Source organism: Bactrocera neohumeralis, unplaced genomic scaffold (genome assembly GCF_024586455.1).
Source record: "Bactrocera neohumeralis isolate Rockhampton unplaced genomic scaffold, APGP_CSIRO_Bneo_wtdbg2-racon-allhic-juicebox.fasta_v2 ctg2163, whole genome shotgun sequence".
In the NCBI taxonomy this organism is placed as follows: Eukaryota; Metazoa; Arthropoda; class Insecta; order Diptera; family Tephritidae; genus Bactrocera; species Bactrocera neohumeralis.
In genome coordinates, this window is record NW_026090009.1 from 13,728 (window position 1) to 36,601 (window position 22,874).

The following is a 22,874-nucleotide window of genomic DNA, read 5'->3' on the forward strand; positions in this document are numbered from 1 at the left end:
AGTTTCGTTGTTGTTGTTGTTCTTTGTTGCATTGTTGCGTTTGATGAAATTGCCGTTTCGATGTTCTGCATTTCGTTGCGTGTTAGTGTTGCCGGTTGTTGCGTTTGTTGCGTTGTTCGTTTGATTGGTTGATTGATTATGTTGATTGCATTTGTTGTTGTTCATTCAATTGTTTTATTGTTCGTTTGATGTTTGTTGTTGTTTGCGTTTGCGATGTGCGCGATGTTTTATTGTTGCGTTAATTGATTGTTGGTGTTGATGCGTACTGTTGCATTGTTGTTGTTCGTTGTTATGCATTGTGATGTTCAATGTTCGTTGATGCGTTGTTGTTCTCGATGTTGCGCGTTCGTTTTAAGATTAGGCATTTTGTTATTATTCCCGTTGATGTGTTGTTATTGATGTTCATATTCTTGTTCTGCATTTTATTGTTGCATTCATTGTTTCAGTTTGGGTGTGCGTTCTGTTCAGTTGTTATGATGTGAAATTTGTCGTATTGTTAGTGTTATGATACCGTTGCATTTTAATTGTTTGATAGTGTGCGTCTCAACATTCATTCATTCATTTGTTAGTGCGATGACATTGATTGTTTCGTTGTTGTTGTTTGATGTTGCCGTTGTTATTGTTGCGTTGATTGCGTTGTTGTTCGTTGTGTTGTTGTTTGATGCGGTTTTTGTGTTCTGCGTTGTTGTTCGTGTTCTCGTTGATGATGTGCGTTGACGATTTCGTTGTTGTTGATGACCGTTGCATTTCCGTTGTTGCGTTGTTGTTGTTGTTGCGTTTTTGGATGTTGATTTTCAATTGTTCCCGTACGTGCGATGTTGTTGTTGTTGTTGTTTGTTGTTGTTAGTTCTTTGCGTTTCGTTGTTATTCACGCATTCGTTGTTCAAATTGCGTTTCATTTGAACGTTGTTGTTGTTGATGTTTCGTTATTGATGTTTTTCTTGTTGATTGTTGTTAATTGATGGAGAATTTGACCGATTGCGTTGTTGATGCCGTTTCTTTGTTCGTTGTTGTTGTTGATTGTTGTTCTGTTAATTGCATTGGGCGATGCGTTTTGTTGTTGTTGTTGTTGTTTTGTTGTTTGTTCGGATTCGTTCTTGCGATGTCGATTATTCGTTGATGTTGATCTTCATTTCGTTCGTCGTGTTGTTATCGCTCGTTATTCTGATGCGTTGTTCGTTGTTTGCGTTGTTACTGATGTTGCGTTATTGCGTTTCGATGTTGCGTTGTTAATTATGATTTTACCTTGTTGTTCAGTTGTTACGTTATTTGATTGTTTGTTTGTTGTTCAATTAGGTGTTGATTGTTGCAATTCGATGCGTTCATTGTTTGTTGCGTTTGTTGTTAATTGGTGTGATTGTTCAGTGTTCATTAATCTTATTGTTCGTTGTTGTTTGATTGTGTTAGTGCATTTGTTGTTCGGTTACGTTGTTATTTTTTCCTGTTGATGATACGATGTGTTGATACCGTTGTTTTGTTGCGACAATTGTTTGTTCGTTCGATGATGTTGTTAATTTGTTGTTGTTCTACATTTTGATGTTCGATGTTTGTTGTTAGTTGATTATGATGTTTCAATTATTTTAATTGTTCGCCATTGTTGTTGTTTTACTGTTGTTTGTTGTTGTTGTTCATTGTTGTTTCATTCGATCGATGTTCTTCTGTTGTTTGTTCAATTTCTGTTCGGTTTTGATTTTTAACATTGTGTTGATGATTGTTCGTTCTCTGCATTCATTACGTTGTTGTTCGTTGGTGATTCTTTCGTCTGTTGATCGTTGTTGATGTTCATTGGTCACGTCGTTGTTGATGATTCTTGACTGTTGTTATTCACGTCGATGATGATGTTGATTTTCTTTCACGATTCTTGTTGTTTGATGCAGTTTTGTTGTGTTGTTCTCGTTCGTTAAATTCGTGTTCGTTTTCGTGATTGTTCTGGTTGTTGTTGGTGCATTTGTTGTTGTTTGCAGTTGTTGTTCTTATTAAGTGGTTCATATTAGATGGTTGTTGTTTTATTTTTGTTTATAATCTTTGTTATTCCATTTCTCTTTGGTATCTTGTTTTTGTTGCGTTGTCGTTGTTTTGTTCTCGTTGGAAATTGGTGGTGTTGATCAATTGTTCTTCGATCATGCGTTGAAGTTATAATTATAATTGTTGGTTCTTTGTTCGTTCATTGATTGATGCGTTGTTTGTTGATGTTGATGTTTCGTGTTGCATTCGTTCTGTCTTTGCGTTGATCGTTGTTGATGCGTTGATGTGTTCTGTTCGTTGTTTGTTGTTATGATGTTCCATTCGATTAGTTGATGTTGTTCGTTCGTTACAATTTCCATGTGTTGATTCGTTATCGTTGTTCGTTATGTTGTTGTTGCCGTGCGATTCGATTTTGTTATTACTTTGTTGTGCGTTGTTTGTTGTGATGTCGTTGCATTGTTTCTCATGTTGTTGCATTTTTGTTGTTGTTGTTGCGTTGTTGATAGGTGTGTTGTTTCTCGGTGTGTTGATTGTTGCCGCTTGTTGTGCGCCGTGCGGTATTGCGTTGTTAATTGTTTGTTTGTTTTGTTACCGCGTTTTGTTGTTATTGTTCGTTGATGCATTGATGCGTTGTTGCATTGTTTTGTTGATGCATTGTTATGATGATACCATATTGCGTTATGTTTGGGTTGAGGCTTCTTTTGTTGTTGTTGTTGTTCTGTTGTTGTTGTTGTTGATGTGCATTTTCGTTGGAAATTGTTGTTTGCATTGCGTTGTTCGCGTGTTGTTGTTCCGTTTCTTGTTGTTGTTGTTGTTGTTTTGTTGTTGTTGTTGTTATTGCATTGTTGTTGTTACTGTTTGTCGTATTATTATTGATGATGCATTGTTGTTGTTGTTGTTGTTTTGTTCATTGTTTTTAATTTTAACGTTGTTATTGTATTGTTAAATTTTGTTCGTGGTGTGCGTTGGTTGTTGATTTGTTGTTGTTCTGTTACAATTGTTGATTCTTGTTGTTGTTCTCTGTTATGTTGTAATTGTTTGTTGTTGTTATTATTGTTATTGTTGATAAATTATTCCTGTTGTGTTTTCATTATTGATGCATTATTGTTTGGTTCGTTAAATTGTTGTTGTTCATTGCGTTGTTGTTGTTATTAGCGTTGTTTTCCGATGTGATACGTTTTGATTATTGTTGTTGTTGTTGTTGTTGTTTATTGTTGTTCACGATTGTGTTGTTGTTGATTGTTCGTTGATGCCGCCGTTGTTGTTACTGATTTGATTGTTTTTTGTTGTTGTTGATTATTGTTTGTTGTTGTTGATGTTATCAGTTTCGCGATGTTGTTCTGATGTGTTGTTAGTTCGTTTTTCGTTGATGATACATTATTGTTGTTGATGTTAATTGTTGTTATGATGTTTGTTACGTTGATGTTGTTGTTGTTCTACGATGTGTTTCTTTGTTTGTGTTGTTCATTCGTTGTTACGCCCGTTGCGTTATATATTGTTTGTTGCATTATTGCACCGTTTTTGTTGTTGTTGATGTTGTTGTTGTTGTTGATGTGTCATTGTTGTTGTTGTGCCAGACGTTGTTGTTATGATGTTTGTTGTTGTTGTGCCGTTTCTTCGTTGATTTTACTGTTTCATTGTTGTGTTGTTATTCTTGTTGTTGTGCGTTGCGTTGTTAAAATTGTTATTGTTGTTAGTTCGTTGTTTGCAGTTCATTGTTGATGATGATTGTTATGTTCTTTCTTATGTACTGATTGTTTATGATTTTCTTTTGATGGTGTTGTTCGTTGCGTTGTTCGCCGATGATTTCATTGTTGCGCGTGATTGATTTCAGTGTTCGTTGTTTAGATATTATTGTTGATGTTGTTGATTGTGCCGTTTATTTGCATTGTTGTTGTTACATTCTGCATTTTGTTGTTATTATTCGATGCAATTAATTAATTGTTGTTTTATGTTGTTACATTGTTGTTGCATTGATGCGTTGTTGTTGTTGTTGTTATGTTGCATTCGATGATGCGTTATTAATTAATTGTTGATACGATATCCACCTATTGTTATTCGTTGCATTGTTTTCTGTGTATTGTTCATTTCATTGTTGTGTTGTTTTGATGTTGTTTGATTTTTTTCAGATTTCTGTTCTTCTTGATGATTGTTTGTTTCATTTGTTTGATGATGTGGTTGGAGTGTTGTTGTTGTTGTGTTGATGCGACGTTCCAATTCGATGAGTGCCATTGCGATTGTTGTTGTTTGTGTTTCTTGTTGTTGATGTTGTTGATGCGCGTTGCGTTGTTTTTTAAATTGTTAATTGTTGTTGTTTACTGCGTTGTTGAGTGTTTCCGTTATTGTTGTTGTTCTTCTTGCGTTCTTCGATTCGCGTTGCGTGCATTCCCGTTGTTGTTGTTGTTCGTTGTTGTTGTTGTTTTGTTGTTAGTTCGATTGCGCATTGTTCTAATTCCACATGTTCGTTGATTTGCATTGTGCATTGTTCAATTGTTTTATTATTGTTTGTTGTTGTTGTTGTTGTTTTGTTATTGTTGTTGTTGGAAATTGTTGTTGTTGTTGTTAGTTCATTCAATTGCGTGTGTTTGTTCTGTTGTTGTTGGTGTTTTTGCCGTTGTTGTTGTTGTTGCGTTCGTTGTTGCCGTGTTATTCGTTGTTAATTTTTGTTTGTTTTTGATATATTGTTTCTGTATGAAATGCGTGTCACACCATATTGTTGTTGTTTGTTGTCGTTCATTGTTGTTCGTTGATGTTCTGTCGTTGTTGTTTCGTTAATTGTTCTGCTGATGTTTTGTTCTACATTGTTCGTTAATTGTGTTCTTGGTGTGTTGTTTGTTTTGTTGATCTGATCTGTTGATGTTGATGCATGTTGCGCATTGTGCGTTGTTGTTGCATTGCGTTGTTGCGATCGTTGTTGTTGCGTTGTTGCCATTGTTTACTGTGTTGTTGTTGTTGATTACTTGCGTTGTTCGTTCCGCGTTGATGATTGTTTCGTTGTTTCGTTTGTTGTTGCGGTGATTTCGTTGTGATGTTGTTGTTGTTTTTGTTATTGATGTTCCGCATTTCTTATTCATTGATACGTGATCTTTGTTTCGTTCATTGTTTCGTTATGTTGTTAGTTGATGATACCATGTTTGATCGTTGTTTCTGATGGTGTTGCGCATTGATCGTTCATTGTCGTGTTGTTGTTGTTGTGCATTACTTTTTGTTCGTGCCGTTGTTGTTGTTGCGTTGTTGCCCGTTGTTTTTGTTGCGTTGTGTTTCTTCTTGCATTCATTATTTTGTTGTTGTTGTTGACGTTTCTTGACAATTTTTGTTTTGTTTTTCAGTGTTTTGCATTTATGTTTGTGTTGTTATTGTTGTTGTTGATCTGCATTGTTGTTATTGATTTGTTGCATTCATTGTTGATATCATTCTCGTTGTTGTTTTGTTGCGTGTTGATGCGTGCGTTGATGTATTCTGTTTCATTGTTGATTATGTTTGATTCATTTTCTTTGTTTTCTTGTTGTTCGTTGTTGTTCGCGTTTCTGCCGTTGTTGTTATTGTTGCATTTTTCGATGTGTTTTATTACAGTTGTTACAAGTTTCGTGCGTTCTTCCATTATGCGTTGTTGATGCGCGTTTCCATGTGCGTTGATGTTACCAGGTGATGTTGATGTTGTTGCCGTTGTGTTGGTTCGTTGATGTGATGCGTTGTTGATTCGATGGAAGTGTTTCGTTTCTTTGTTGTTCTTCCGTTTCGCACGTGTTGTTGTTGTTGATTGCGATGCCATTCTTGCGTTGATTACGTTGATCTGTTCGTTTGCGTTGTTATTTCGTTATTGATGGTCTGATGTCGTTTCGTTGTTGTTTGTTGATTGATGATTATTGTCGTTAATTGTGCGTTGTGCATTATTGTTGTTCGTGCCAATTTGTTGTGATCGATGCCAGTGTTGATCTGCATTTTGTTTGTTCTCTTTGATGGAGTATTACGTTACGCTGATGTTAACGTTCGTTGTTGTTCTTGTTGTTGCTTGTTGATGTTGTTATTGTTCGTGTTTCATTATTGATGCCATTGATGTTGTGATGTTGATGATGATTATTGTTGTTTTTATTGTTCATTATTCTTATTGTGTTGCATTCTTGTTGATGCGTTTTGTTATTGATGTTTCGCAATTGTTGTTTTGTTTTTTTGATTGTTGTTGTTTTTGTTCTGTTACGTTGTTGTTGTTGTTGCGTTGTTTTTGTTTGTTGTTGTTATTATATTGTTGATTGTTGTTGTCTGCATTGTTGTTGTTCTGTTGTTGTTGTTGTTTTGTTGCCTGTTATGTTGTTTGTGTGTGTTCAAATTTTGTTAATTCATTCTCTTCAATTTGTTGTTAGTTTGCATTATTCAATTTATGGAAATGCTTGTTGATGTGCGTTTCACCGTTAATTGTTGTTGTTCTGTTGTTGTTTGTTATTACCGTTGCGTTGTTATTGTTGTTATTGTTCTCATTTTGATGATGTTATTGTTGATTGATTTCGATCGTTCATTCAACGTCTTTTGTTTTGAAATGGGATTGTTACGTTGTTGCAGTTTTGTTGTTCGTTACATGATGATTCGATTTTATGATGTGTTGTTTGTTCATTGCGTTGTTGTGTGATATTTTGCGTTTTGTGCATTGTTTGTTGAAATTGCATTTCTTTGTTTGATGTTGTTGTTATTCTTGCGTTGGGTGTTGTGCCGTTGATGCGTTAATTCGGGTGTGTTTCATTTTGTTGCGTTGTTGTTGATTGATGCAATTAATTGTGCCATTAATTGTGCGATTCTTTCTTGTTATGTTGTTATTGTTGTTGTTGTTTTATTGTTGTTGTTGTTGTTTATTTCATTTCTTGTTCTCTTTCTTGTTTGTTGTTGTTGTTTTATTTGTTGATGTTCATTGTTTGCGATGATTTCGCGTTTCATGATTGTTGTTGATTTTGTTGTTATTGTTATAACGCGTTTTGATGTTTTGCGCGTTGTTCTGCGATTGTTGTTGACGTTACCGTTACAATTGGATTGTTGTTAATTACGTATGATTGATGTTTTTCTTAACGTTGTTGTTGTTGATATGATGCGTTTTGATGATATTATTGTTGTTGTTGATGTTTTGTTGCATTCAGTGCATTGTTTTTGTTGCGTTGATCATGTTGTTCTTGTTCAATTTCATTTCTTAATTGTTGATGTTGCATTGTTGCGTTTTATTTTATTGTGATGCAGTGGTGATATGTTGTTTATTCTGCATTGTTCTGTTTTATTATTTGTTAAGTATATTCATTATTCTTTGTTGTTTTATTGTTGTTATTTTGTTTCTTATTTTGTTGTTTTCTTGGTGTTCGTTCGTTTTTTGTTGTTATTGTTTTGTTGTTGTTGTTGTTGTTTGATGTTGATGTCGCATTGTTGATACGTTACATTGCATTCGTCTTATTGTTGCTGCATTGTTGTTGATGTCGTGCGTTGTTTCGTGTTTGCATTGTTGTTCTTATGCTTTATGATTCTTTCTTGCACGTTTCGTTGTTATTGTTGTTCGTTCTTTGTTGTTGTTGTTTGTTGCAGTTCGGTGTTACGCGTTGATTGCGTTGTTCGATCGATGATTCTTGTTAGTGGTCGTTTTGATGATCATTCACTTGTTATTGCGTTGCGATTTTTGTTCTTGTTGCGTTTGTTCATTGTTTCTGTTGTTTGTTTGTTGTTGTTATGCGTTTCTTTGTTGTTGTTGTTGTTTCTGTTTTTGTTAATTGTTGTTGATTATTCGTTGTTGCGTTCTTATTCAATTGTTCGTCATTCTTGTTTGTTTTGTTCATTCGTTTCATTAATTTCTGTTGTTATAGGTGAAGTTGTTGTTTATTGTTGCGTTGTTTGTTTCGTCTTTGTTGTTTCTTGTTGATTTTGTCGTGCGTTGATGCTTCAGTGTTATTCGTTCTTGCGTTCATTGCGTTGTTACGCGTTGGAAATTATTGTTGTTGTGCATTGTTTGTGCATTGGCAGTCATGATTTTGTTGTTGTTTCACGTTCCTAATTCGTAATTATTCTCAATCGTCGTTACCACGATCTGTGTTGTTGAAATTGTTGGTGATTGTTGATGTTGTTGATCGTATTATGTTCAGTGATGATGATACATTCATTTATTATTGTTGTTTTGTGCAATTGTTGTTGTTGTTGTTGATGTTGTTCATTGATGATGATGATGTTGTTTCATTTATGTTCGTTATTCGTTGATACATTTATCTGGTGGTGTGTTGTTTTGTTTTATTTGTTGTTATTGTTAATTGTTGTTGTTTATGTTGGTTAAATTTCTCATTATGTTGTTGTTGTTGTTGTTTGGATTGTTGTTGTTCTTGCGATTGTTTTGTTGTGTTCTGCATTCTGATGCGCAAATTGTGTGTTTGTTCTTGTTGATTATTCACGTTCGATGCCATTGATGTTGTTCATTGTTGTTATTGTTGTGTTACATTGTTTTGTTGTTGTTTATTGTTAATTATTGATGATTAGTGTCGCATTTTCTCACGATTGTTGATTGTTGGTGATGTTGTTCATTGTTGTTATTCGATTGTTCCGTTTATTGATGCGTGTGTTGTTGCGTTGTTGTATTGTTGTTGTTGTTATTCGTGCGTTACGATTGTTGTTTCGTTGTTGTGATGCGTTGATGCGTTGTTGCGTTACACTGTTTTTCGCATTATTGTTCGTTCCGTTGTTCATTGATTATTGATGATTGTGTTGTTCGATGTGCTTGTTATTGCATTGTTTTGTTGTTGATTGCATTTTGTTGTTGTTGTGTTGTTAATTACGTTGTTATTGTTAGTTTTCTTTATTGTTGTTTGTTTCTTTGTTCCGCATTTCGTTTGTTGTGTTGTTGTTAGTTTGCGTTGTTACTTGTTGTTGCGTGTTTGATGCCGTTGTTGCGTTGTTGCTGTTGATTTGTTGTTATTGTTTCGTTGTTGTTCTTTGATTGTTGCGTTCGTTCTTTCGATGTTTCTTTTGTTGTTCTGTTTTTGATTGTTGCGTTCCAGTTCATGTTGATGCGTTACTATCGTGATCGTTGTTACCTTGTTATTTATTGTTGTTGTTGCGTTCTGTTGTTTTCTGTTTGTTGTTCATTTCGATGTTTGATTGTTGTTCTTTATTGTTGATTCGTTGATTGCATTGCTGCTACATTCATTCTCCGTTGCGATGATACCGTTGCGGTGTGCGATGTGGTTGTTGTTTTGTTGTTATTGCATTACGTGATTGTGCGTTCGATGATTCCATTATTTATTTGTTCGCATTTCGTTATTGCGTGGGCATTTGTTACGTTGGAGTGATTATGATGCATTGTTGCCGCGTTGTTGATGTTGTTGTTGCGTCATTTTATGATGATGATGTTTTCGTTATTGTTGTTTGCGTTGATGTTGTGTTATTGTTGTTTGTCAGTTCTGATTGTTGTTTCGTGATATGTTGTTCATTTCGTGTGTTGTTGTTTTCTTTCAAATTGTTAAGTTGTGCCATTGTTGATACGGTGGTGATGATTTCTCTTGTTTCTTCCAATTCAATTCTGTTCTGTTCAAATTGTCTTATTGTTTCTGTTGTTGTTGTTGCTTGTTGGCGTGCACCGTTTTGCGTGTTCCATTTTTATTGTTCGATTGTTGTTACTGTTGTTCTGTTGTTATGTTTCGTTTGTTGTTTCGATCTACTTGTTGTTGATCGTTGTTATTGATGATTGTTGTTCATTTCTATTGTTGTTATTGATTGCCATTCACAGATATATTAAATGTTCGATTGTTATTACGTTACGTGTTTGTTGTTGATGCGTGTTGTTATTACATTTGTTGTTATGATGTTGTTAAGTGCGTTATTGTTTGATTGTTTCACGTTGTTGTTTTGTTGTTGTTGTTGTTTTGTTGTTGCGATGTGTGCGCGTTGCGTTGATGTTGCGTTCAACATTTGATGTTTCGTTTGATTGATTGCATTACGTGCGTTGTTGATGCGTTGTTGCGTTAATTGTTTGCGTTGTTTTCGTTCGTTGTTGTTGATGCGATGCGTGATGCGATTGTTGTTGATTCGTTTCATTCGTTGCGATGTTCGTTTCGTTGTTCTCGATGTTGCGATCGTTGCGTTCTGTTGTTGTTGCATTGATTACGTTTGTTTGTTAATTGATCGTTGTTGTTCATTGGTGTTTGTTATTTGTTTATTGTTCTGTTGTTGATCATTGTGTTGTTGATTGTTGTTGTTGTTGGTGTGCGTTTGTTATTGATTGTTGAAATTCAATTGATGTCATTCTATTAGTGATCATTGTTATCGTTGATTACATTTTGTTGTTTGATAATTGTGTGTTGATGTGTTCGTTGTTCTTCGATGCATTACGTGTTTGTTATATTAATTCTGTGATTTTGCGATGTTGTGTTGAAGTGTTCTTCGTCTTGTGCATTATCGTTGTTGCATTCGTCTTGATCAATGATTGCATTCGATCAAATTCAATTATAATTCTTCACGCATTAGATTACCGTGTTGATTCATTCGTTGATTGTTCTCTTATTGTTCTTCTATTCGCATTCTTCATGCGTCGATTTCATTGATGATTGGTTCGTTGATGTTGTGATTCGATCTTTCATTGTTACGTTGATAATTTGATTTTGTTGATGCGTTTGTTATTGCGTTGTTGTTGCATTGTGTTATTGTTGTTCTGTTTGTTCTTGTTAGATTGTGTTCTTTGCGGTGATGTCGTTCGTTGTTGATTCTTGTTTTGTTGTTTTGTTCGTGTAAATGTTGTTTGATCGATTCATTTGTTCGTTTTATTTCTTCTTCAGTCTGTTCATTCAGTTTCAGTGTTATTTCCGAAATTGTTGTTCTCATGTTGCGTTTGATTGTGTTGTTCGTTTCTTGTGAAGAAATTTCAGTTGATTCAGTTGTTGGATGGTGATTGATGATTATCAATTGTTGTTTCATTGATTGTTATTGATTCGTGTTGATGTTTTGTTCGTTGTTAATTCGTTGCGATAATTGTTCTGAAATGTTTGATGTTGTTGGTGTTTGATCGTTCCACATTAATTACCATGTTATGTTTGTGTTGTTGTTTGATTGTTGATGAGTGATCAGTTTTACATTTATTGTTGATGTTAGAAATTGTTGTTATTGTTTTTCAATTTATGTTATGATGTTCAATTGATTGTTCATTGATTGTTATTTGTTAGATTGTGTTCGTTGTTAATTTTCCCTGTTCAATTCGTGCGTTGTTGATTGCCATTCTTGTTGTTCAGTTTGATTGATTTGGTGTTGTTGTTAGGTTGCTCAATTGATGTCGTCATTCGTTATGTTTGTTGCGTTGTTGCATTTATTTCGTTAGTGTCATCTTTGACATTCAGTGATAATGTTGATTGTGTTAGTTGTTGATTCTTCCACGTTGATTCATCATTGTTTGATCGTTACATTGTTGTTCATTGTTTGTTAATTGTTGATCAAATTTCGTTTCTTCTTGTTTCTTCTTGTTTGATTTTGTTGGTGATCGTTCTTTGATTTTTCTTCGTCGTTGTTGTTCTGTTCTCTGTTCGTCGTTAATTCATTATGTTACGTTTCTTTGATTCATTATTAATTTGTTTGTTGTTGCATTGTTGTTAATCTTATATATTGTTGTTGTTTAATTGTTGTTGATTGATGATCTTCAGTTCATTCGTTTTATCGTGTTGAAGTTCTGGTGATTGATCGTTATGATGTTGTTGATTGATACGTTGTCACGATTTGATTGATCGTTGTTGTTATTCCATTCTTTTATTAGTTCAGTGTTGATGAGTGTAAATTTTACATTCTGTTATCATTCGTTGTGTTTGGTCATTTATTGTTCAATTCGTCTGATGTCGTGTTAATTCATTGTCACGTTTTGTTTATTATCAATTCTGTTATCAATTTTAGTGTTAGTTTGATCATTCAATTACAGTGTTATTGCGAGTGTTGATTTGTTGTTCAGTGATTTACCGTTAATTGTTCGATTCGTTAATTACGTTGGTCATTCAATTCATCATTAATGCATTAATTGCAATGGTGATCATTGTTCCATTCAATGTTCATTACATTCGTTCGTTTGTTTCTCGTTGCGATTGTTGTGCGATCGATTGTTGCGTTGTTATATTACGCAATTGCGTGGTATCATGAATCATTGTTGTTCTTGTTGTTCTTTGATGTTGTTGATTATTATTGTTAAATTGTTCGTTCGTTGGGTCGATCTCTACGTCTGATTGTTCGATTGTTGTTCATTCTTATTTAGTTATTCATTGATGCGTTTTGCATTCTATGATGGTAAGTGTCCGTTCTTATTATGTTTTCTGCGTTGTTACGCATTCGTTATTCGTTGATCTTGTCTTGTTCGTTGATTTCATTCGTTAAATTTGAGTTGTTACGTTGTTCGTTGTTGTCGTTGATGATTATCAAGTCTTTGTCGTTGTTTTCGTGTTCGATTTTGTTTTGTTTCGATTGTTGTTCATTGATGTTTGATTGCAATTATTCGTTTCCTGTGAAGTGCATTGCGTTGTTGTTGTTGTTGGTGATTCTGCCATTGCGTTGTTGATATTCCATTCGTTCTTTCTTGCATTGATACATTCTTACTGTTATGTTACCATTACGTTGTTACATTATCGTTGATCATTGATGTCTTTGTTATAATTCTTTCGTTATTTTAATTGATGTTGTTCTCTTGTTCGTTCTGTTGTTATTGTTGCGATGTTACGTTTGTTGTTGATTGCTTATTTTGTTGTTCGTTGTTTATGATGATTGGTGCGATTCGTTGATATTCTTACCTTGTTGATTTTCGTTCGTTGTTTTGTTGATCATTGATGTTCCATTTTGCGTTAATTTGTTGTTGATCGATGTGTTCGATGATTGTTGTTCTTGTTAGTTGTTATTGTTATTGTTGTGTTGCGTGATTGCGTTGCGGTGTGATGATGATGTTGTTACTGTGATTGTTGTTGTTGTTTCTTTCTGTTGATGTTGTTTCCACTTGTTTCACGTTGTTGTTGTTGTTGTTCTGTTTGATGCGTTTGTTGGAAATTGTTACAGACGGTACTGTTTAACGTTGTTGTGCATTGCATTGTTGTTGTTGCATTGTTGTTGTTGATTGATGTTGTTGTTCATTGTTCTGTTATTGTATCTGTTGTTTATTGTTATTCCCGTTGCCGTTGTTGATGTTGTTGTTATTGTTGTTGATGTCATTGTTTGCCATTGCATTTTGTTGTTTGTTCTGTTGCGTTGTTGATGCTGTTAATTGTTGTTTGTTGCGTTGTTCGTTGTTTGTTGTTACGTTTGATTATGTTGTTGTTGTTATGTTGTTGTTGTTGTTTTGTTCTTGTTGGTGTTGTTGACCATTGTTTTGTTGCGTTTTCGTTCAATTGTTCGATGTGTTTGTTGATTTTTGTTGACGTTATTGTTTTTGTTGTTGTTACATTTCGTCGCTGTTGTTGTTGTTCTGCGTTTGTTTTGTTGATGATGCGTTGTTTTGTTCCGTTGTTGTTGTTGTTTGTTGTTGTTACCCTTATTACCATTGTTGATGCGTTTTGTTGTTTCGATGATGTGTTTTGATGTTGCCGTTGTTCGTTGTTCGTTGTTTGCGTTTTATTGTTGTTGTTGATGATTGGTCTCGTTGATGTGTTCGATTACGTTTTGTTGTTCGTGCTGCGTTTTTCGATCATTTTTTTGATGCATTTTGTTTCCGATTTGTTTTTTTGTTGATATTGCCGTTTGTGGATGCGTTGTGAAATTTCGATGCGTGTTGTTCGTTTTATTGTTTTGTTGATTGTTCGTTGTTGTTGTTAGTTGTTGTTGTTCGTTTGTTGTTCAATTTTGATGCGGTGATGTTGTTGTGTTGTTGACGTTGCGTTGCGTTGTTACGTTGTTCTTTCGCGTTTGTTTCTGTTGTGTTCTTCTTTTCTTCTTCTTGTTGCTGTGCATTATCTTGTTCAAATTCAATTGTTCTTGTTACCATTGTTGTTATTTCAAGTGATACATTTGGAAGTGCATTATATTGTTATTTGTTGTTGATGTTGCATTCTTTGTTGTGTGTTGCGTTGATGATACTCAATTTATTCATTCTCTTGTTCTTCATTCTTCCAATTCTGGTGCTTGCATTGTTGTTCAATTGTTATATTACCATTATTGCATTTAATTGTTGTTTTATATTAGTCTTGTTATTCATTATGATGAACAATTAGTGTTTTTCAATTGTTTCATTTCCATTATTTGTTGTTTGATGTTGTTGTTGTTGTGATGTTGTTGTTGTTTGTTGTTGTTACGTTGCGTTGTTGTTTTAAGTTGTTTGTTCTCGATGTTTCTGTTAATTTGTTTCAATTGATCATTCTCAATTGTTATGTTTGCGGTGATGCCGTGCGATGATGTTGTTGTTCGATTCTTTTCGTGTTGTTCGTTGCGATGTTTGTTGTTCTCATAAATTGCGTTCGTTGATGTTTTGTTATTAAATTTTACTGTTGTCACGTTTTTCGTGATTGTTGTTGCATTGTTGCATTGTTCGTTTGTTGTTGATGTTGTGTCTTTCGTTATTGATGATTCTGCCTTTATTGTGTTTCGATGTTAATTTCTCTGTTGTTGTTGTTGTTGATGTTGTTATTGTTCATTGTTCGTTGTTCTGTTATTGTTTGTTGTTGTTGTTGTTACGTTTGATGTTATTGTTAGGTTGTTTGTTATTACTGTTGTTGTTTTATTCGTTGTTGCAATTTGATCGATGATTCGTTCCATTCGATGAAATGATGTTCTTCATGATGTTGTTCGTGTCGTTTGTTGATGATGTTTCTCGTTCGTTCGATGTTCGATTCGTTTTCATTGTAATTAGGTGATGTTGTTCATGTTTTCAATGTTTTGTTTCATTGTTGTTTCATTCGTTGTTGTTGTTGTTGTTGATGTTGATGTTCGTTATCTTGTTGCGTTGTTGTTACTGCATGATTGTTGATTATTGATTGTTAATTGCCAGTTATTATTTCAACGATGTTGTTGTTGTTGTTCTGTTTCTGTTGTTTATTATTGTTATTCATTGTTCCGTGATGTTGTTCGTTCGCCATTTCAATCACGTTTGTTGTTTGTTGTTCATTAAATTAATTTCTTCGTTCATTGTTGATTCGATTGCGTTGCATTATGTTGACTCGTTACGGTGTTACGATATTGTGTTGTTTCGTTATATTATATTGTTACGATCGATCGTTGATTTCGGTGTCGTTCGTTCCTCGTTGTTGTTGTTGCGTTTTGTTGTTTTGCGTTGTGTTACCGTGCGTTTGTTGTTGTGACGTTCGTTTTGATTCGTTGCGATCTCGCGTTCTTGATGATGATGATTTCATGTTGTTGATGTTGTTGATTATTGATGCATTGAACATTGATGGTGGTGATGTTCGATGATGTTCAGTGATATGTTCACCACCGTTCAGTTGTTGTTTCGTTGCATTATGTTATTTTCATTATTAGTTTGATGTTCATTGTTTTGTTGTTTCCATTGTTCGTTGCATTGATGCGTTGTTGTTGTTATTGTTGTTGTTGTTGTTGTTGATGTTTCTGTTGATACTGTTGTTATGATGCGTGTTTTGTTGTTGATACATTCTTTCGAATAAGTGTTGTTTTTGTTGTTGTTGCCGTTGTTGTTTGTTGTTGTTTGTTGTTCACGATTGTTGTTGTTTTGTTGCATTACAATTGCATAGGCGCATTGTTGATTTCGTTTCTTGTTTCTTCGGTACTCAGTCGTTGATCGTTTTTGCATGTTCACGTTTAATTGATGCATTTGTTGCGTGTTCGATGCATTATTGTTGATGTTGTTTCGTTGTTGATGTTTGTTTCTTTCAAGTGTTGTTATTGTTGTTGTTGTTGTTCGCCTCAATTGATGTTGATACAGTGTCTTTACGTGTTCATTTGATGTTGTTAATTGTTGCGTTGCCATTCGGTGATTGTTCATTTCGATTGTTGATGTTGTTTGTGATGCCGCCGCGATTGCTCAGTGATACTACCAGTGGTGCGTTTGGGTTGTTGTTGTGATGCCGATTATACTGTTATTCATGTTGTTATTGATGATGTTGTTTTGTTGTTCCGATACGATGATTGATGTTCAAATCTTTGATCTTGATGTTTCATTAGTTCTTTGTTCATTGCCATTATTAGGTGTTGTTGTTCGGTGTGTGCTGTTTTGTTGTTGTTTGTTATTCGTTGTGTTGTTGGTGTTGTTGTTGTCGTTTTTCATTCACTTTGATGATGGTGTTTGGTGCTGATTACCGTTGTTGATGTTGATTGCGTTTGTTTTGTTGTTCCGTTGTTATTATTCCGTTGATGTCGATGATTAATTCTGTTTTTCGTCGTTCGTTTTATTGTTGTTGTTGGTGCGTTGTTGTTGTTGTTACTGTTTCTCCACATTTGTTATTGTTGCGTTAATTGTTGTTGATTATTTGTTATTGTTTGATGGTGTTTCAATTGATTCGTTTTCAGGTGATCTTGTTGTTTCTTGTTGATTGTTATTTCGATTGTTATTGCGTTTTTGTTGCGTGTATGCGTTGTTGATGATTGATTTCGTTCATTCGATGTTGTTGTTACGTTGTTTTGTTAGTGATTGTGTCGTTGTTACGATTGCATTATTATTTTGTTATCATTTAATTAATTGTTCCTGTTGTTTATTTCAATTCTGTTGTTCCTGATGCATTTCAATTGTTCTGTTGTTGTTTTTGTTGTTCGTGCATTGATACATTATATGTGTTGTTGATGTATTTTGTTAATTGTATTGTTTTGTTCGAATTTTGTTAGTGTTCGTGCATTCTGCTGTTTTTTATTGTTGTTGTTGTGCTGCGTTTCGATGCTGTTGCGTTGTTTCTGTTGTTCACGTTGTTCTGCGATCATTTCGTTACCGTTTGTTGTTGTTGCCTGTTGTTATTGTTGTTGCGATGTTGTTGTTGTTGGATTGTTGTTGTTACTGTTGTTTCATTCTTGCATTCTTGTTGTTAGATTGTTATGTTGCGTTGTTGTTGTTGTTTGTGTTGTTGATCATTGTTGATGAAGATGTTGATGTGTTGTTAGTTGTTCTTGTTGTTCGTCACGGTGTTGATGTTCTGTTTGTTGTTCATTGTTGTGTGTTGCGTGTTGTTTGTCATTCGTTGTTGTTGTGTTGTTACGTGTTGTGCTGATTCTTGTTGTGTTCATTGATGGGTGTTCTTGTTGTTGTTGTTTGTTTGTTGCAGTTGTTCATTGTTCATTGTTGCATTTCTGATGCGTTACGATGATCTCTGTGTTTGTTCATTATTGTTGTTATTGAGTTTGTTTTGTTGAACATTGTTGTTGTTGTTGTTGCGTTGTTGCATTCTGTTGCGTTTGCGTTCGTTGTTGTTATCTTATTGTTAAACAATTGCGTTGCCATTGTTAGATGTTCTTCATTGTTGTTGTTGTTGTTGTTGATTCTTTCTGATGTTCTGTTTGTGTTACGTTGTTGTTGATTTGTTTCTGATTTTGTTCTTCGATGTTGTTGTTGTTCCGTTGTGATTGTTGTTGTTGCGTTTTTGTTGCGTTTGTTGTTGTTCAATTGTGATGCAGGTATTGTTTCTGTTAGTTGTTGCGTTATTGTTGCGTTTCTTGTTCTCGATTGATTGCATTGTTGCGTTGTTCTTGATGTTGTTGTTGCGTTGCCCGTTGTTGCGTTGATGTTATGTTGTTTGATGTTGTTTGTTGTTACTTTTGTTCGTTATTGTTTGTTGTTCGTTCGATCGTTTGTTGATGCTGATCCTGGTTTGTTATTGACCATGTTCGTTTCACATTTGTTGATTGTTGATGTTATTGTTTGCATTTTCAGTGTTTGTTGATTGTTAATTTTATGCGTTGTTGTTTGCGTTCGATGTTTTATGTTCTGATGCGATCGTTGTTCGATTTTGTTGTTCTGCGTTTGCGATGTTTCGTTTGTTTTATTGTTGTTATGGTGTTGTTGTTTGTTGTTGTTATGTTCTTTGTTTTTCTGTGATCGATGATTTCTTTCTTCGTAATCTGTTGGTGATTGTTGTTTTCAGTTGTTAGTTGTTCGATTTTCAATTGTTACTCGATTTGCGTTTTGTAATTATGATACTGCATTATTATTGTTGTTACGTTTGTCAATTCAGTTGTTGTTGTTTCAATTGAGCGTTGTTCGTGTTGCGTTTGATGCGTTGTTGTTGTTGATGCGTTGTTGTTTTGTTGTTGTGTGTTGTTTTCATTACACGTTGTTCGTTTTTATTGTTGTTGTTGTTGTTTTATTGTTTGTTGTTATTCTTCGTTGTTGTTGTTCGTTTGTTGTTGTTTTGTTTCGTTGCGATGTTATTCGATTTCTTGTTCTTAATTGTTGTTGTTGTTCCGCATTGTTGATGCCGTTGTTGTTGTTTTGTTACTGTTAATTCTGTTGATCGTTGCGTGTTGCGTTTGTTGTTTTGTTGTTGTTTGTTTTGCGATCGTTGGGTAGTTATTATTGCGTTGTTCGTGTTGATGCGTTGTTCCCGATTGTTTTGTTGCGTTGCGTTCATTGCGTTGATTGTTGATTGTTGTTACGTGTTATTGTTGCGTTTGCATTGTGTTGATCGTTTTGTTGTTCACAATTGTTGATGATTGTTATAAGTTTTGATGTTGTTGTTCTTGTTGCGATCATTGATACAATTGTTGTTAAGTTACGAACAGTGCATTGTTGATCGTTGTTATTGTTTTGTTGTTGTTCTTGTTGTTGTTGCGTGTTGTTTCTTGGTGATGTTCGTTCTGGTGTTATTGTTTTGTTTCGTTGTTGTGCGTTAATTGTTGTTATGCGTTCGCGTTGTTGATTGTTGCATTGCGTGGTTGCCGTTGATTCCGTTGTTTGTTGTATTGCGCGTTAACGCGTTGCCGATTGTTCGATTCGATTTCGATGTTGTTGTGCGTTCCATTGTTCTTCGCTGTTGTTGTGATGATGCGTTGTTCGATCTTACGTTGTTGATGAAGTCGTTGTTCACGTTCTTTTCGTTTGTTGTTGTTGTTTGATTTTTTTTCGTTGTTGTTGTTGATATGTTTCGTGTTGTTCGTTTGTGTTGATTGATGTTGTTGTTGTTATTGCGTGTTTTGTTGCGATGATCGTGCCCGTTGTTCATTATTGCCGCCCGTTGCGTTGTTCTGTGTTTGTTTCGATTTCCATTCGATTGTTGTTATTTTTATTCAGTTTGTCGTTGTTTGATCGTTATTTTCATTGTTGTTCTTGCAGTGTTGTGTTGTTCCATTCAATTGTTCGTTGATTCATTGTTCTTGTTATAGTTGTTGTTGTTATTTGCATTTTGTTGATATATTGATACCATTGTTATTTCGACGTTCGTTCTTGTTCGATGTTGTTATTGTTGTTGGGATTATTGTTGTTCTTCATTGATACCTATTATTTTATTGATAATTATTGTTTGATGTTCATTGCCTGATGCGTGCTGATGTTTCTTGTTGTTGTTTGAGATTATTATTGCGATTACTGCGTTGTTGCATTACGTTGTTCGTGTTATTATTACGATTTCGTGTGTTGATTTGTTTCTCCGATGCGTTTGATCTTTGTTGTTTGTTGTTGTGCGTGGGCATTGTTGTTGTTGTTCTTGTTGTTTAATTATTATTGTTCAGTTTGTTGTCATTGTTGTTCTTGTGGTGTCTTTCAATTGTTTGTTCTCGTTCTTTGTTGTTACGTTCTTATTATTTTTTGTTGTTCGTGATTGATTCTTATTCATTGTTTATTGTTATTTTGTTCATTACGTTGATCTTTCATTTATTATGTTTGCATTTGATGATATGATGGTGTGTTGATGTTGTTTTGTTGTTGTTGCGTTGTTGTTTTGTTGCGTCTCTTGTTCATTCTTCAGTTCGTTATGTGTTGTTGTTGTTGATTATTGATTTAACGTTGTATTGTTTCGTTACTGCGTTTCGCGTTGATTGTTGTTTTGCGTTTGTTGTTGTTGTTTTGTTAGTCAGTGTTGATCTCAATTCTTGTTTGTTGTTAATTCTGCATTTCTTCGATTAATTCATTTTGTTATTCAGTGTTGTTTACAGTCAGTGTTGTTCATTCTGCTGTGTGTTTGATTCTTTCATTCTCTTGTTCTTGATGATGCGATGATGTTCGTTTTCATTGATTCGTTATTGTTAGTGTTGTTATTGATGTGATGTTGTTTCGTGCGTTGCGATTTTCGTTGTTCTTAGTTTTCCTAGATTGTTCGTTATTTGTTGTTCTTGTTGTTCTGTTCGATATTTGATCTTTCTCGTTTGTTGTTCTGTGATATTGTTGCCTGTTTGTTCATTGTTGTTCAATTTCATTACGATGATCGATGATGTTGAAGTGATTGATGTTGTTTCATTTGTGCGTTTATTCGTTTGTTGGAGTTCGTTGTGCGTTGTTGTTCTTGTTGTTGTTACACGATGCATTGTCGATTGATTGTTGTTAATTACCGATTACCGATTTGTTGTTCATATTCTGTTGATTTGTTGTTGTTTTGATTGTTATTTGTTGTTTTTACGTTGTTCTTTCGTTTCTTGGTGATTTGTTGTTGTCATTTGTTGTGTTAATTGTTTGTCTCTTTGTTGTTGGTGATTGTTAAATTCACATGAAGTGTTGTGTTTGATGATCGTTGATTGTTTCATTACGTTCTTCAGATTGTTGTTGATTCTTTCGTTGTTATTCATGTTGTTCTGTTGTTTGTGATATGCGTTTTCAATGCGTTGTTTGTTTTTCTTGTTGTTACGTTATACCTGTGTTGATCTTGCGTTCGTTATTGTTCGTTGTTATTATTCCGTTGTTCTCGTCGTGTTCGTTTTCTTGCCAATTTCGTTCGTCTGTTACACGATGCGTGCAATCTCAATTGTTGATTGTTGTTGTTACGATCGGTGAAATGATGTGTTGTTCATTGTTGCGTTTCAGATGATTTCGTTATGATTGTTCAGTTGCGGTTGTTGTTCGTTTCGCGTTTGATGTTGTTGTCTGGAGTGTTTCTCGTTCTTGTGTTACGTTTTATTGCGTTGTTGTTGTTTTTTCTCCATTGATGATTCTTTGTTACCTCGTTGTTTCTTGTTTATGTGATGTTTCATTGTTCGTTGAAGTTATAATTGTTGATTAATTACATTTTGTTCATTTCATTAATTTTGTAATTAATTCATCGTTTGATGATCGATTGTTCAGTTGGTTGTTGTTTCGTTGTTGATAATTGTTATCGTTCATTGCGTTGATGATTCGATGTTCCATTCATTGTGTTCTTTCATTTCAATTGGGATTGTTGTTGTTCATTTGATGTTGTTCTTGATCATTGTTTTTTTGTTCTGTTGATTGATCTGTCTTGTTGTTGCGTTGATCATTCTTGCAATTTTCTTATAATCGTTGTCTTATAATTCATTACGATGTCGTTGTTCGTTTGTTTCAGTGCGTTGTGTTTCGTTCGTTGTTATTTTCATTATTGTTGATGAAATCAATTGTGATGATCATTTGATTCTTGTTTCAGTTCAGTTGTTATTGATGATCATTTCTTTCAATTCGTTATTATTTCTTCGTTCTGATTCTATATGTTCTGTTCCATGGTGTTGTTTGTCATTCATTTGATGTGTTCTTGTGTTATTGATGCGTTTTCTTTCATTTGTTCAATTCTTCAAACCATTTCATTGTTCGATGCATTGTTTTGTTACATTCTTTGATGATCAATTCAGTTTGTTGATTTTCAATTTCTGGATGTTGTTGTTCAAGTTCTTACATTGGTGTTGTTACGTTCTTATATGTTCTTGTTGTTCTTGTTATTCAGTGTTGTTGTTATTCGTCATTGTTGTGATTGATCAGTTGTTGTTATGTTGATGATCGTTGCGATGGTTGTTCGTTGTTCGATCGTTGTTCTTATTTCAATTGGTTGATTATGATGATAATTGTCTGTTCCCTTTATGTTCATTGTTGTTGTTATTGTCGATGTTGATGTTGTTGTTGATGATTCGTTGATGATGTTCTTTCTGATCATTTTTTCATTCTGTGGTGTTGTTGCATTATTCCGTGTGTGTTGCAAATTTGCGATTGTTTATATCAATTAATTCTTATATTATTGTTATTGTGTTTCTTATTCTAACGATGTTGTTGATGTTCTGTTGTTGCGTCGTTATTGATTGTTGTTACCTGTCATTGTTCTTTCATTCAATTGTTGTTGTTGTTGATGCGAAGTCGTTTCGTTGTTATGATGATGATGTTATTTATGTTGTTGATCGATAATTTCTTGCATTGTTGTTCATTCGTTTTCGTCTGCATTTCTTTTATGATTGTTCTTGTTGAAATATTGTTGTTTGTTATTGTTCATTTCATTACTGTTGCGATGTTGTTGTTCGGTGAAGTGTTGTTATTACTAATTGTTCTTGATTTGTTATTCGTTCGTTGTTTGTTGTTGTTGATCTTCATTTATTGTCTTTCGTGTTGTTCATTGTTATCGATGTTGAAGTACTTCATTCATGATTTGTTTATTGTTGTTCTTGTTGTGTTATATTAATTCTTGCATTGATGTTAATTGTTCGATTCGTTGTGGTGTCGCGTTGTTTGTTCATTCGTTCATTTGTTCATGTTATTCTGCAGCTCGTCGTTTTAGTGTTGGTTCGTTGATACCCAATTATTGTTGTTGTTGATCTTTGTTCATTTCTCTTTTGTTCATTGCGTTCTGTGTTGTTGTTGTTGTGCATTATTGCTATTATGTTTGATGCCTGTGTTTAGTTGTTCATTGTTCGTTCAATTGTTCTTTTGTTGTTTTATAGTTGTTGATTGTTGTTCTTCTTTGGTGCGATGTTGTTATTGTTGATTTTAGTTTTGTTCGTAAGACGTGATTGTTGTTATGATTTTAATTGTTGTTGATTATTGATTACGTTATTGTTGTTGCGTTGCATTCTTTTGTTATGCGTTGTTAGATTGTTGCGTTGTTGTTGTTGTTTTTGATGTGCATTGTTGTTATTTCCGC

The 22,874-nt window shown here is 34.2% G+C and overlaps 1 protein-coding gene across 1 annotated transcript; it reads right to left on the bottom strand.

Annotated features, from left to right (window-relative positions):
* Window positions 1–13,069: 13,069 nt before the first annotated feature.
* On the bottom strand, window positions 13,070–15,874 carry LOC126766696 (putative mediator of RNA polymerase II transcription subunit 29). Its single transcript, XM_050484429.1, has 2 exons — window positions 15,433–15,874; window positions 13,070–13,185 (listed from the first exon to the last, which is right to left on the bottom strand). Exons 1-2 carry the CDS (start codon window positions 15,872–15,874, stop codon window positions 13,070–13,072), a joined length of 558 nt encoding a protein of 185 aa, XP_050340386.1.
* Between the last annotated feature and the right edge of the window lie 7,000 nt (window positions 15,875–22,874).

Bases quoted from the DNA above. Each gene is read 5' to 3' on its own strand.
- LOC126766696 (XM_050484429.1), bottom strand. From the start codon at position 15,874: ATGAACAATCACCGAATGGCAACGCAACAATTAACAACATCAAATGAA. The intron at 13,186-15,432 runs GCAACGAACAAT...AACAATTAACAG, and splicing joins AACAACAACAACGCATCAAT to CATCAACAACGCAACAGAAC.